This window comes from Heptranchias perlo, chromosome 11 (assembly GCF_035084215.1).
Source record: "Heptranchias perlo isolate sHepPer1 chromosome 11, sHepPer1.hap1, whole genome shotgun sequence".
In the NCBI taxonomy this organism is placed as follows: domain Eukaryota; kingdom Metazoa; phylum Chordata; class Chondrichthyes; order Hexanchiformes; family Hexanchidae; genus Heptranchias; species Heptranchias perlo.
The window spans coordinates 51,119,196-51,134,273 of record NC_090335.1 but is presented as its reverse complement, the minus strand read 5'-3'; the positions used below and the strand labels follow the sequence as shown (position 1 = coordinate 51,134,273).

At 41.6% G+C, this 15,078-nt stretch overlaps 1 protein-coding gene across 2 annotated transcripts in view; it reads right to left on the bottom strand.

Moving 5' to 3' along the window:
- Nucleotides 1-15,078, bottom strand: part of LOC137326962 (syntaxin-binding protein 5-like) — a 398,728-nt gene that overhangs the window by 72,217 nt on the left and 311,433 nt on the right. For both annotated transcript variants that reach the window (XM_067992335.1, XM_067992336.1), the window contains one exon: nucleotides 1,834-1,899. In XM_067992335.1, the coding sequence (XP_067848436.1) occupies nucleotides 1,834-1,899 (66 nt within the window). The remainder of the gene's footprint in view (nucleotides 1-1,833; nucleotides 1,900-15,078) is intronic.

Here is a 15,078-nt window from a genome sequence, read left to right as displayed (position 1 = left end):
AAAAAAGTCTAAAGCCCGAGTTTTCGACTCCCAACGTAAACTGAGCAGTATTGTACAGTAATTGTTTCTATGCGACATACAGGACTCATATAAGCAACTAAGTGAGCCACCAAGACACAACGTTTGGACACCCTTCCTGTAAAGGACCCACCACAAAACACTTAAAAACAGCAGTAGGTACTGAAGTGCAAACTGCAATAGCAATTACCTTTAATTTCTTGGAAAAGTGCTCAGTAACACTTCAGCAATGTTAACACTTCCCGAGGACTGCAAATAGCCAAGAAAAATATCTGGGGTGACTTTAACCATATCTGCCTCGTGGAACTGGTTAGGTGGGCAGGCAGTTAAAATCAGCCTGCTGACTTACCCACCGACATCCCATACCGATCCTGCAGTCTTCTATTTTGACCTGCTCTTCTAAGCAGATGGCGATGAAACTTGTCTGAAGCCGGTGAGGTCCTTCTTTAAATATGCAAACATCCTATGAGATCATCGGGCCAACTGCAACTGTGACCTGAGTAGAAATGGTTTTATGGCATTGCTGCCAGGAGAAGGCAGCATGAAGAGGCAGCGGGACAAGAAAAGCACAAACAGGGTAAGTTTTTTTACTTTCCTGTGGGAACAGCAGGAGCGGGAGTGCTCCTTCGGGCCCCACAACGATAGTTTAGGCCTCCCATGCCCTGGTCTTCCCCTTCCTTCCCGTGATGCCCTCTTGAAGCTCCCTCACTGCAACTTACCTTGTTGCCGGCGACCGTTCCTTTGGTGCTGGCCGGCAGCCTCCTATCACCTGAAATTCCGCTCCTGCCCACCAGCCAGCTACCACTTTCAACTTGTTTCGGCTGGGCAGCTGACTAGCAGCAAGCAGATGAGCTCTGGGAGTTAAATGTGAATTTAACCATACAGCACAGTAACACTAATGTTAACTGATTGAATCAAAACGAGTTGTCTGTTTGTGATGTGAATTTGATTGGGACTTTCACACCATCCTTTATTGAGAAATTGCACCTATAAACTTATCCAATTTGGCCATGTAACCACATAGTTTGGTCCAGACAGAAATGGACATGTAAAGGCTGAAATTCAACTTCAGTGGGGGCACAAAACAGTAGCAGATCGCCTGCCCGTTATACACCCTGCACAATTTTCCTGTCCATTATGGAAAGGGAAATCGAGCAGGTTTTATGATGAATGGCCGATCCACCGAAGTTGGATTTCACCGCCATAGTATTCTGCTATACAGAAAGAATCAATTTTGTGCAGTGTACTAGCTACACTAATAGTAAGCTTTGTGCAAATTTCAAGGAGTATTTTTCATTGAAATAATACTACTTCCTTCCTAATGCAGCCTGTACAGGAAGTAATCATTGAAAGATATGTAATACTTTTTTTCCTAAAGTCTACCAAATTGACAGTGTGGAGAATATATATTTTTTCTATTTTATTCAACTGCATTAATTTACTTTTAAATTCTTGATTTTTTTTCTCATTTATATTTTCTGTAGGACTCACTGTCTATTTTGACTGCTTTGAGATCAGCTTGTAGAAATAGCACTTACAATAGGTTCAGGAAACAGTGCGTAGATGTCTCAGGCCAATAACTCATCCATACCAATAGAAAATGGGTTTGAGGATGTGAATCCATGTTTATCTGGTTGAGCAGAGAGCCCGCTACTGTCTGTGCTATCAAATTTCAGCCTCTTTGGAATAACTCTTATCTAATGCTAGAGGTATGAGTGATTTGTAATATGCACAATATCTTGCATAGATATAATGAAACAATGCTGGGCCATAGACAGCTACTAATAATGATGGACAGAAGCTGATTACCTTTACCTGAGGTGGGTGATTTGCAGCGTTCAATCTCCAGTGATACAGGACTATCCACAAGTTCAGTCAAGCCTAGAAACAGGAATAAATAATCATCATGCTACTGGATATGGTTAAAGAAAAACATTCTTAATACCCTTACGAAAATATATCCCTAGGCTATATAATGATAAATGATTGAAGGATTCTGGAACAATAATTCCTACAGAATAAGGCATTATTGGTAAGGTTGTGCATTGTTATAAATATTAGATATACATAAGCCAAGATTTGATGATCTGAGTCAAGAGTTTTGAAAACTTTGTTCATGTTGCCGTTTCACTTTAATTCTGACAAGAAAGAAATGATTTGTCCAAACAAATGTCTGTCTCCAGAATAATTCAGATAAATGAAAGTTAAATACTTTTGATTTCACTGCAGCTGTAGGCAAGAGTTGATTTTTTTTTGCTGATTTACTGATACAAGAACTGGAATGGCCATGTTCCTAAGACATAATGTGTAAGCAACATTGAGTTCTGTACTTTAGCAACAATTTATTATTTGGATTAGAAGCTGCTGGAGAAACATTTCAGAACCTTTCCTAGAGATTAAATGGGTTGGGTAGAGTCTACAATACAGCGAATTGTACACTTTCTTTGGAAAGAATAAGACTGTAGAGCTGCACTGCCATTTCTACTTGCGTGCTGTTGAGGTCCTAAGTAAGTGTTTTAACAGTGTTTAGTGTAACTGGGTACTACACGATTTTAACTGCCGTTTGCGGCAGTGATGCCCAGTGCCGGTCGGCTCCAGAAGAGGCCCAGGTAAGCCTAATGCCTGTTTGAGGCCCCCACTGCAAAAGTGGTTTGCCCAGAGCCACAGCCAGAGCCGGCTGGACTCAGGAAAACCAGGTCTAAATGCAGCTTAAAGGAACCGCCTGTTAGACCGCAACCAACAAGGTAACATTTTAAAATATATTTATCTGAATGTGGAGCCGGGAGGAGTAAGAGTGCTCCTCCCAACCCCACGTTAAAAGAACGCGGGCCGCTCCCCCTCTCGGCCACCACTACCTCCTTACTCGATTGCCCATTCTTCCCAGCCTGATTGCCCATCCTTCCTCACTTATCGATCTTCACTTGCGCTTCACCGGCAGCTCTGCGCAGCTGCATGGAAATGAGGCCCGAGGAACAATATTGGGAACCTTACCATTCAGGCGCAGGAAATGAATCCTGCGCCCCTTCACGCCCAAAAATGGGCGTGCCCGAATTTATAGGCTAGTCTAACCATTTGTACTTTGTATTTCTTGCAAAGGCGAAGCAGATTTGCAGCAAAATTACCAATATGGATTGTTTATTTTGAAGTTAGATTGGAGGAAATTCTTTCATCTCTTTATTACAAATTAAGGCTAGATATAAATCAGTTATTAAGCCAAGATAAATTGTTACTCTGTGTGCGCTTTGGTACAGTAAATTGCTACTGTCTGTCAAACAGTCGTTAAGGGATTGAGGCATAACAAGGTTGAATTTCTCCCTCACTGTGATCACAATGTAGACTGACTGAACCTGATAGGTAAATATGTGCTAAAATTTAAAAAAGTACCTACACTTAAAATTATTAGGAAAAATAACAAAACTATTTCATCTGTTGCATATTTTTAATAACTGCTAAAAGCACTACTAGAAACATTATCACACATGAAAACATTGCTTTTGTAATTCTTTTTGAATAAGTGAATGTCTATCTGTTTAATAAAACTTGGTGAAAAAAGGTTAATCACTTAAAGGTCACTTTTTTCTGAAAAGGTTTTTGACAACCCAGTTATTGGTAAACAAACACAGACATAATGACAAATCATGTCAAAATGAATCAAGGACTTGGATTCTCCACCCATTGGTGGGGTAATCTTAATGCCTGCCAATGTGATACTGTTGCTAACCTGCTGCTATTTCCTCCCAGAACCCTCATTAGCCATGCACTGCAGTTTGGAGGTCAGAAAACTAACCTTCATTGACATGGTACGTCTGGGAGGAAGGGAAATAAGAACATAAGAATTAGGAGCAGGAGAAGGCCTTACAGCCCCTCTAGCCTGCTCTGCCATTCAATAAGATCATGGCTGATCTTCAACCTCAATTCCAGTTTCCTACCCGATCCCCATATACCTTGATTCCCTTAGATTCCAAAAATCTATCTTTTTTTTTATTTGTTCAAGGGATGTGGGTGTCGCTGGCAAGGCCAGCATTTATTGCCCATCCCTAATTGCTCTTGAGAAGGTGGTGGTGAGCCGCCGCCTTGAACCGCTGCAGTCCGTGTGGTGAAGGTTCTCCCACAGTGCTGTTAGGTAGGGAGTTCCTATCGATCTCAGCCTTGAATATATCAACAATTGAGCTTCCACAGCCCTCTGGAGTAGAGAATTCCAAAGACTCACAACCCTCTGAGTGAAGAAATTCCTCCTCATCTCAGTCTTCAATGGCCGACCCCTTATCCTGAGACTATGCTCCCTAGATCTAGATTCCAGCCAGGGGAAACAGCCTCTCAGCATTTACCCTGTCAAGCCCACTCAGAATCTTATATGTTTCAATGAGATCACCTCTCATTCTTCTAAACTCCAGATTATAGGCCCATTCTACTCAATCTCTCCTCATAGGACAACCCTCTCATCCCAGGACTCAATCTAGTGAACCTTTGTTGCACCGTCTCTAAGGCAAGTGTATCCTTCCTTAAGTAAGGAGACCAAAACTGTATACAGTACTCTAGGTGCCGACTCACTTAGGCACTATACAATTGTAGCAAGACTTCTTTACTCTTGTACTCCAACCCCCTTGCAATAAAGGCCAACATACCACTTGCCTTCCTACATTCTGGTATGGCCTTTGAAAATGGGACCTTGCATTTTTACAGCTCCAGACACCGAAGGAGAACCAGTCTCGGATGTGGCAGCGCAAAGGTTTTCAGATGCATCTGTGGAGATGCTGCTGGCAGATGTCATGGTAAGGTGGGACTGTCTCATAGGCACTGAGGGCAGGAAGCCCCATAAGAGGGTTGTATAGGCTATCTGGAGGAAAGCGGCAGAGACACTACGCCACCCAAGAACATCCACACAATGCCGAAAAGGGTTCACTGAACCTCACAAAGGTGGCCAATATAATTCAGAGCACTTGTTAAAATCGCCCAGACCTCATACTGCCCAGGACAAGGGGGTTTGCTGCTCACATTAGCCCCAACCTTCCCAATTCCCACCTCAAGTTTAATCGGGATCAAAGTGCATACAGTACTAGGAAATGACCCCATGCCAGGAGGGATTGTGTTTGACCGACCAGGCCTTGTTGTCCTGCTGAGCTCCGTCTTGAATCATTTTAAGGGTTTTACTTGTGGGAGGGAAGTCAGGCATTACATTTGTGAAGTAGAAGGGAGGCATGGGAGCATGGAAGAGTGATGGCAAATTCTGGCCAGCACCTGGGCAGAAGTGAGATAAAAGTTGGATGATTTAAAGAAGAGCTCAAAGTTAAAGTAAGAATATTACTGTAAAAAGTGGGATCACAGGATAGGTATGGAAGTGAATGAAAACCATAGTAGTTTAAGAGAAAGGCAAAATCTGCTGACACTGAGAAATGTTAGCAAGAAGGAACGCTAGAACTCTGCCGAAAGTGACGGTGGGAGGAGAAGCACTTGTTCTCCAACTTGTGTCGCCATACAAGTGACAGGTTTAGAAACGGACGATGTCGCCTGTCCTAAATTCTCTCAGTCATTTCCACCTTTGAAAATGGCACCCTTAGGCCATAAAAGGCATTTCTGCCTGTACCTGAAGATAGAAGTAGAAACAACTTCTTAAAGGGTAACTGCAGAGGTGAATATCATAGAAAATCTACTATTATATCTTCATTTTGGCTAGGTGTATTTTTTTTTAAAATAGGCTACATTTCGGTTGAAGTTGCAGCTTTAATTTGAAGTATTCTAGGAGTTTGCATTTCCACAAGAAAACTTGAGATAAAGGTTACCCAAAGCTGCAATATGGGATTCCCAAATTCACAGTTGAAGTTTACAGTGGCTGGAGAATTGGTGAGAGCCAGGTGATGCAGTCATATTTAAGGAATGTACCCAAAAGATGGGATTGGTTTCCTCGATGTTTTTGAATGGTATAATGTCAGTTTCTAGTTTTTTTCCCCCTTTTCTTTTCATTCCTGCGAGCTATGAAAACTTGAGTTCATATTCCACCATGGCAGTTTGAGAATTCAAATTTAATTTTTTTTTAAAAACTGGAAATAATAAGGTATTGGATTGTTGACTCCTAACTGCCCTCTGAAGTGGCTTAGCAAGCCACTCAGTTGTACCAAATCGGTTGTACGAAACTACCACAGCAGTTTAAGATGGTCCACCACCATGTTCTAAAGGCAACTAGGGATGGGTAATAAATACTGGCATTGCCAGTGATGCCCACATCTCGAGAAGGAATAAAAGAAAATGTAAGAGCCTAGTTAGCGAGTGTCAACAGGTTATTTGACCCTGGAGGGCTTTACCTGCGAGCCTGATACTTTCCTTACCTATCACATGACTAGACATGCCAACTTGGGCTCTGTAGAGAGTTAAAAGATCATCGAGTCAAAATTACAATCACCTATTGAGATAGGGTTGGTTGAAGTAGGCTTGTGTGGAGGATAAACATCGGGACAGACCAGTTGGGCCGAATAGCCTGTTTCTGTGCTATAAATTCTATGGTCTTGTAGGAATGTGTTAAACACAGGCAACAAAATTCCTTTCTGCAATATCTTAATGCAGGAGTTAACCCATTCATTTTAAACAGGTTAGTGAAACCAGTTCATTATATTGTTAAATAGCACAGAAAGGGGCTTAATAGGAGCCAGCTAGTCCTTCATAGAAACATTGCACCGAACAGAATTCTACTCTGCTAAGGATCATTTGACCAGAAAGAAGAAAATAAGATCTAGAATGGAAGTTAAGATCCCTAAAACTGTTCTGTTTATTTAGGGTTCAGGCAGTGTTTTGACCAAAGGACCAAATGGGTTTGTGTCCTTGATGCAATTAATAGCTGGTACTACTTTGATGTGAAAGATATGCAATAGCTCCAATGTACGGATTTGTATATCCGACACAAACAATCCTGCCCTGTTCACTGTTAGTATGTTTATATACAGTAATGTCAGTATTTGCTGATTTCCTGCGTCTTTTATGACTGTTTAATTTATGTAAATACTTTATTTGCTTTTGTGTGTAAGCCATCAGTCTGTGTCCACCATTTCAAATAGAATTTGATTTTGTAGCACAAGACTACAACGATTACGGTAAGCGTTAATCCCTCTGATAGACACCTCTACAAGGACAGAATACACCCTACAGCTTCTGGATGCCAGAGGTTAGAGGTCTGTGTATAAGATACAGGGTGAGATTATAGAGAGAAGAATGGTCTATAAAAACACAGAACCAAAATACGTTCAAACTCCCGAGACAATCCAAGCTTCTGCGTCTCGAAAATAATGATATCTTTGTATCAGTGGTAGAAGTGACTAAAAGTGTGGTGCTGCACAGTTTGGATTGTGTTGATATTCAGCTCTAATGTCACTGTAATGAACATTAATTATATCAGCTCCAGTTTCTTTTACTGCAGTGATTGAAGTCACTATGAAAAATGAGACTATCATCAAATAGCAGGAAGGTTTGTTCTGTCTGAGACTGGGGAGTGCTATAAAACACAGTCTGCTTACATCACTCTGTCTTCTGTTAAAGGAATCTGTTTTGTGCTCATTGAATTTTTCCTTTAGTTGACCAGCTCTCTAGCCTCCTCTCCTGAAGGCGCTGGTTCTTCCAGGAGTAAAAGTTCCACAAATGCCGACTGTCCTCTGGTATCAACCGACGAAGATATTTTTCAAACTTCAATGTCAAACATTTCAATTGCTGTGTTCTCTAAACATGCTTTAACAATTAAAGTGGAACAAAAACAGCCGAATAATGTGCAGAACAAATGGTCATTATTTCTGTCTGTGCCAAAATAAGGTTTTGTCATCAGGCTATTCGATCGTAGAGGGCATTGTGGCTGAGGTTGATTTTGGTCCTCACCTGGTGTTCCAGGAGTAACGGGACACTGGTGAAGGCCAGGTGTGGGATTCCAGTTGACGTTTTCCTCTCTCGCCCAGGGACGCTGAGGAGAATTGTAACACCCCATCTGCTGCTTCAAAGTAAAATCAACAAAAGCAGTGCGAACTAGGGATCAAACATGGGATCTTCCTGTTCTATTTGGGCCAATTCCACGCCAGTCAGTGATCCAACTGATGAATGAGGAATCTACATAGTAGGGTAGTTTTTGACACAAAAGAGAGTAAAGCTCTTACGAAGAGCCGGCACAGGCTTGATGGGCCGAATGGCCTCCTTCTGTGCTGTTACGATTCTAAAAGCTCGTCTATGAACGATGTCCAGTGTGATGAGTGAACGTAATTCCATATTTCAGTTGATTCATTCATGTGCGTTGAATCTTATTTGTATGCTTATCAAAACAAAGTTATTTTTACTACAATATTTGCAAACGGCATCAATGCATGCAGATCAGATGGGGGTTCTGTGTGGTACTTTGAGATCTGGCTCAAATTCTATTTCTCTTTCAGAGGAGAATCTGTCAATTCTTGGATGGCTTAACGAAAATGATTAAACCTTCAGCATCAACAAGACAAAGGTCACCCTGTTCGGATCTAAAGGCAAATTGAAAACTCTGATCGAATGTATGGTTGCTTAAATTGCTGACGATACAAAGGTAGGTAGGAAAGTAAGTTGTGAAGAGAACATAATGAGTCTGCAAAGGGGTATAGATAGGTTAAGTGAGTGGGCAAAAATTTGGCAGATGGAGTATAATGTGGGAAAATGTGAACTTGTCCACTTTGGCAGGAGGAATAGAAAAGCAGTATATTATTTAAATTGAGAGAGATTGCAGAACTCTGAGGTACAGAGGGATCTTGGTGTTCTAGTACATGAATCACAAAAAGTTAGTATGCAGATACAGCAAGTGATTAAGAAGGCAAATGGAATGTTGTCATTTATTACAAGGGGAATGAAATATAAAAGTAGAGATGTTTTGCTACAGTTGTACAGGGCATGGGTGAGACCATATCTAGAATACTGTGTGCAGTTTCAGTCTCCTTATTTAAGGAAGGACATAATTGCTTTGGAGGCGGTTCAGAGAAGGTTCACTCGACTGATTCCTGGGATGAGGGGGTTATCTTATGAGGAACGGTTGGACAAGTTGGGCCTGTATACACTGGAGTTTAGAAGAATGAGAGGTGATCTTATTGAAAATATAAGATCCCGAGGGGACTTGAAGGGGTAGATGCTAAGAGGATGTTTCCCTTTGTGGGAGAGACTAGAACTAGGGGACACAGTTTAAAAATAAGGGGTCTCCCATTTAAGACGGAGATGAGGAGAATTTTTTTCTCTCAGAGGGTCGTGAGTCTATGGAACTCCCTTCCCCAGAGAGCGGTGGAGGCAGGGTCATTGAATATTTTTAAGGCTGAGTTAGATAGAATCCTGATTAACAAGGGAGTCAAAGGTTATAGTAGGTACACGGGAAAGTAGGGTTGTGCCACAATCAGATCAGCCATGATCTTACCAAATGGCAGAACAGGCTCGAGGGGCCGGATGGTCTACTCCTACTCTTAATTTATATGTTTGTAATTCGTATGTGCATTGCCCAACTCAGCTTGGCCAGTACCCTAGCAGGAAATGGAGCTGTAGACATACCCAATGTCCTTGATGGAATACGATATGATCTGAAGCAAACACTGGTTTTGTTTGCCAGGAGTCTAAACATTTAGATTTCTTTGTGCAGAGGTACCAACATTCTTCCTTATATGGGACCGTTGTATATTTTGTCTTACCTTGGAAAAATCACTGTATAATGACTGATTAATCTTCCATGTTAATATTGGAATGAAGCTGAATGCAGGTTCATTACTCTACAGGACATTTATCTACCTTTTAGCTTCATGCAGAAGGGGGCAAGGCTGTGGGTCCAGATGGGTACAACACTGACTTCAATAAAAATTGAATTTAATGCCTAGTCTTTAACACATAGCAGAGGATTGTGTTGGTATCTGAATTATTCGTATTTACATCTCTCTGAAAAAAGGATTCAACATCATGAGCCTCATTCATTCCAAACATACATACACACATAAGCAAATAACTAGAGGGAAGCAAATGTCAAAACATATCTTCACAGCAGCCAGGGCTTAATGCTGTAAGAGCAGCATTTCAAATTGGACAATGAAGGGAATGAGAGAGATAGAGTCATAAAATCATAGAAAGTTATGACACAGAAGGAGGCCATTTGGCCCATCGTATCCGTGCCGGCCGATAAAGAGCTATCAAGCTTAATCCCACCTTACAGCACTTGGTCCGTAGCCCTGTAGGTTACGGCACTTGAAGTGCACATCCAAGTACTTTTTAAATGAGTTGAGGGTTTCTGCCTCTACCACCCTCAGGCAGTGAGTTCCAGACCCCCACCATCCTCTGGGTGAAAAAATTTCTACGTAGCTCCCGTGTAATCCTTCTACCAATTACTTTAAATCTATGCCCCCTGGTCACAGACCCCTCTGCTAAGGGAAATAGGTCCTCCCTATCCACTCTATCTAGTCCCGTCATAATTTTATATACCTCAATTAAATCTTCCCTCAGCCTCCTTTGTTCCAAAGAAAACAATCCCAGCCTATCCAATTTTTTCTCATAGCTAAAATTCTCCAGCTCTGTCAACATCCTCTTAAATCTCCTTTGTACCCTCTCTAGTGAAATCACATCTTTCCTGTAACGTGGTGACCAGAACTGTACACTGTACTCTAGTTCTAGCATAACCTCCGTGCTCTTATATTCTATGCCTTGGCTAATAAAGGAAAGGATCCCGTGTGCCTTTTTAACCACCTTCTGTCTTCACGGAAGAGGACACAAATAACTTCCCAGAAATGCTAGGGAACCAAGGGACTAGTGAGAAGGAGGAATTAACGGAAATTAGTATTAATAAAAAAAGTGCTGGAGAAATTAATGGGACTGAAAGCCGATAAATCCCCAGGGTCTGATAATCTGCATCCCAGAGTACTAAAAGAGGTAGCCATGGAAATAGTGGATCCATTGGTTGTCATCTTCCAAAATTCTATAGATTATGGAACAGTTCCTACAGAGTGGAGGGTGGCAAATGTAACCCTGCTATTTAAAAAAAGAGGGAGAGAAAACAGGGAACTACACACCTGTTAGCCTAACATCAGTAGTAGGGAAAATGCTAGAGTCTATTATAAAGGATGTGATAACAGGACACTTAGAAAATATCAAAGGGATTAGACAAAGTCAACATGGATTTATGAAAGGGAAATCATGTTTGACAAATCTACTGGAGTTTTTTGAGGATGTAACTGGTAGAATAGATAAGGGAGAACTAGTGGATGTGGTTTATTTGGATTTTCAGAAGGCCTTTGATAAAGTCCCACATAAGAGGTTAGTGTGCAAAATTAAAGCACCTGAGATTGGTGGTAATATACTGGCATGCATTGAAAATTGGTTAACATACAGGAAACAGAATAGGAATAAATGGGTCTTTTTCGGGGTGGCAGGCAGTGACTAGTGGGGTACCGCAGGTTTCGGTGCTTGGGCCCCAGCTATTCACAATATATATCAATGATTTGGATGAGGGAACCAAATGTAATATTTCCAAGTTTGCTGACGACACAAAACTAGGTGAGATTGTGAGTTGTGAGGAGGATGCAAAGAGGCTTCAAGGTGATTTAGACAAGTTGAGTGAGTGGGCAAATACATGGCAGATACAGTATAATGTGGATAAATGTGAAGTTATCCACTTTGAAGGAAAAACAGAAAGGCAGAGTATTATTTAAATGGTGATAGATTGGGAAATGTTGATGTGCAAAAGAACCTGGGTGTCCTTGTACACCAGTCAATGAAAGCAAACATGCAGGTGCAGCAAGCAGTTAGGAAGGCAAATGGTATGTTGGCCTTCATTGCAAGGATTTGAGTACAGGAGCAAGGATGTCTTACTGCAGTTATACGGGGCCTTGGTGAGACCACACCTGGAGTACTGTGTGCAGTTTTGGTCTCCTTACCTAAGAAAGGATATACCTGCCACAGAGGGAGTGCAGCGAAGGTTCACCAGACTGATTCCTAGGATGGCAGGACTGTTGTATGAGGAGAGATTGGGTCGACTCGGCCTGTATTCACTCGAGTTTAGAAAAATAAGAGGGGATCTCATTGAAACATATAAAATTCTGACAGGGCTCGACAGACTGGATACAGGGAGAATGTCTCCCCTGGCTGGGGGGGTCCAGAACGAGGGGTCACAGTCTCAGGATTTGGGGTAGGATATTTAGGACTGAGATGAGGAGAAATTTCTTCATTCAGAGGGTGGTGAACCTCTACCACAGAAGGCTGTGGAGGCCAAGTCACTGAATATATTTAAGAAGGAGATAGATAGATTTCTAGACACAAAAGGCATCAAGGGGTATGGGGGGAGAGCGGGAATATAGTATTGAGAGAGAGGATCAACCATGATCATACTGAATGGCGGAGCAGGCCTGAAGGGCCAAATGGCCTACTCCTGCTCCTGTTTTCTATGTTTATCTACCTGTCTTGCTACCTTCAGGGATCTGTGGATGTGCACTCCAAGGTCCCTCTGTTCCTCTACACCTCCAGTATCCTCCCATTTATTGTGTACTCCCTTGCCTTGTTTGCTCTCCCCAAATGCATTACCTCACACTTCTCTGGATTGAATTCCATTTGCCACTTTTCTGCCCACCTGACCAGTCCATTGATATCTTCCTGCAGTCTACAGCTTTCCTCCTCACTATCAATCACAAGGCCAATTATTGTATCATTTGCAAACTTCTTGATGAAGCCCCCCACATTCAAGTCCAAATCATTAATATATACCACAAAAAGCAAGGGACCTAGTACTAAGCCTTGCGGGACCCACTGGAAACAGCCTTCCAGTCGCAAGAACACCTGTCAACCATTACCCTTTGCTTCCTACCACTGAGCCAATTTTGGATCCAACTAGCCACTTTCCCTTGGATCCAATGGGCTTTTACTTTTTTGACCATTCTGCCATGTGGGATCTTGTCAGAAGCCTTGCTAAAATCCATGTACACTACATCAAATACGTTACCCTCATCGACCCTCCTTGTTACCTGTTCAAAAAATTTAATCAAGTTAGTCAGACACGACTTTCCCTTAACAAATCCATGCTGACTGTCCTTGATTAACCCGTGCCTTTCTAGATGACGATTTATGCTGTCCCTCAGAATCGATTCCAATAATTTGCCCACCACTGAGGTTAGACTGACTGGCCTATAATTACTCGGTCTACCTCTTTCTCCCTTTTTAAACAACAGTACAACGTTAGCAGTACTCCAATCCTCTGGCACCACGCCTGTAGCCAGGGAGGATTGGAAAATGATGGTCAGAGCCTCCTCTATTTCCTCCCTTGCTTCTCTTAGCAGCCTGGGATACATTTCAACCCGGTCTGGCAATTTATCTACTTTCAAAGATGCTAAACCCCTCAATACTTCCTCTCTCACTGAGTTTATCCCATCCAATATTTCACACTCTTCCTCTTTAATTACAATCTCTGCATCGTCCCCATCTTTTGTGAAGACGGCTGCAAAGTATTCATTAAGAACCATATCCACATCTTCCGCCTCCACACATAGGTTACCTTTTTGGTCTCTAATAGGCCCTACTCTTTCCTTAGTTTTCCTCTTGCTATTAATGTATTTATAAAACATTTTTGGGTTTTCCTTAATTTTACTTGCCAGTATTTTTTCATGCCCTCTCTTTGCTTTCCTAATTTCCTTTTTAATTTCACCCCTGCACTTTCCATACTCCTCTTGGCTTTCTGCTCTTGGTGTCTGACATAAGCTTCCTTTTTTTGCCTAATCCTAGGGATGTAATTTAAAAAAAGAAAATCAAATATTAAAGATGATCTTTAAAGAACTTCTTAGGTATATTATTTGGCATTATTCCTAACTATATTATACATGAACCCAAAGGCCAATGAAATACATGAACCTGAACAAACTTGGCTTACAAATGATCCTCAAAAAATTCTTTGCAAATTTGCTGAGTTTTGTGATGATTGAGCCAGGATTTCGATATCAGTTATTTTGTTTAGTGAGAATGAGCACAGCTTGACAGATATTGCATTAGAGACTACCAAATTATTGTTCCTCAACTGGAGTATTTGGTTTCAACTACAGACTACCTTGTACCAGACCTATATAATGTTGCTCATTTCAGGATCTGGTGTGCGTAATAAGGATGAGCAAACTCCGAAACAAATAGGGCTCCTACAAAACATGGGATTGGTCCCATAAAGCACAAACTGTACCCAGTATCTAAAAGTTAAATCATTTTTCGAAGTAGGATAATATATATCCCTTAGACTGAATGTAAAATCTTCCATTATATCTACAGAGGTATGTTTTATCAAGTTTCTTGAAACTTTGATAGTTTGGTCTGGACAAATAATACGGAGTCATGAGTTCAAATCCCGCCACGGCAGCTGGGGAATTTAAATTCAATTAATTAAATAAAATCTGGAATTAAAAAAACTAGTATCAGTAATGGTGGCATTAAACTACCGGATTGTCGTAAAAACCCACCTGGTTCACTAATGTCCTTTAGGGAAGGAAACCTGCCGTCCTTACATGGTCTGGCCTATATGTGACTCCAGACCCACAGCAATGTGGTTGATTTTTAACTGCCCTCTGAAATGGCCGAGCAAGCCACTCAGTTGTCACCACCACCTTCTCAAGGGCAATTAGGGATGGGCAATAAATGCTGGCCTTGCCAGCGACACCCACATCCTATGAATGAATTTTAAAAAAACATAACGGTCTATGTCCTTTCACCTCCAGGTTCTTTGTTCATAACAAGCCAGGACATAGGCATGACTGTCACCTTTTTGTTTGGGTACTAGGTAATCCTAGCTAATTATGATCTCCATTGCACTCTGAAGATGGGTGCAGATAAGGTGCAATGGAGCAGGAAATTTGGCAGTGATCAGCTCAATAGGTCTCCTTCTATACACTGTCCAGTTCAAGTTTCCGGTCAGGGTTGGAACAGGCATCAGAACTTCATTAACCTATGCAAAAGGGGCCGGAGATGTCTTGCATGCAATTTCTCAACATGGGGGTGTGTAGGATGTCAAGTTCAAACCATGTCCAGGAAACCAGATCTCCAGGGTTTCTAGGGAGTGAGATACAGGAGGGATCTCATTTAAAT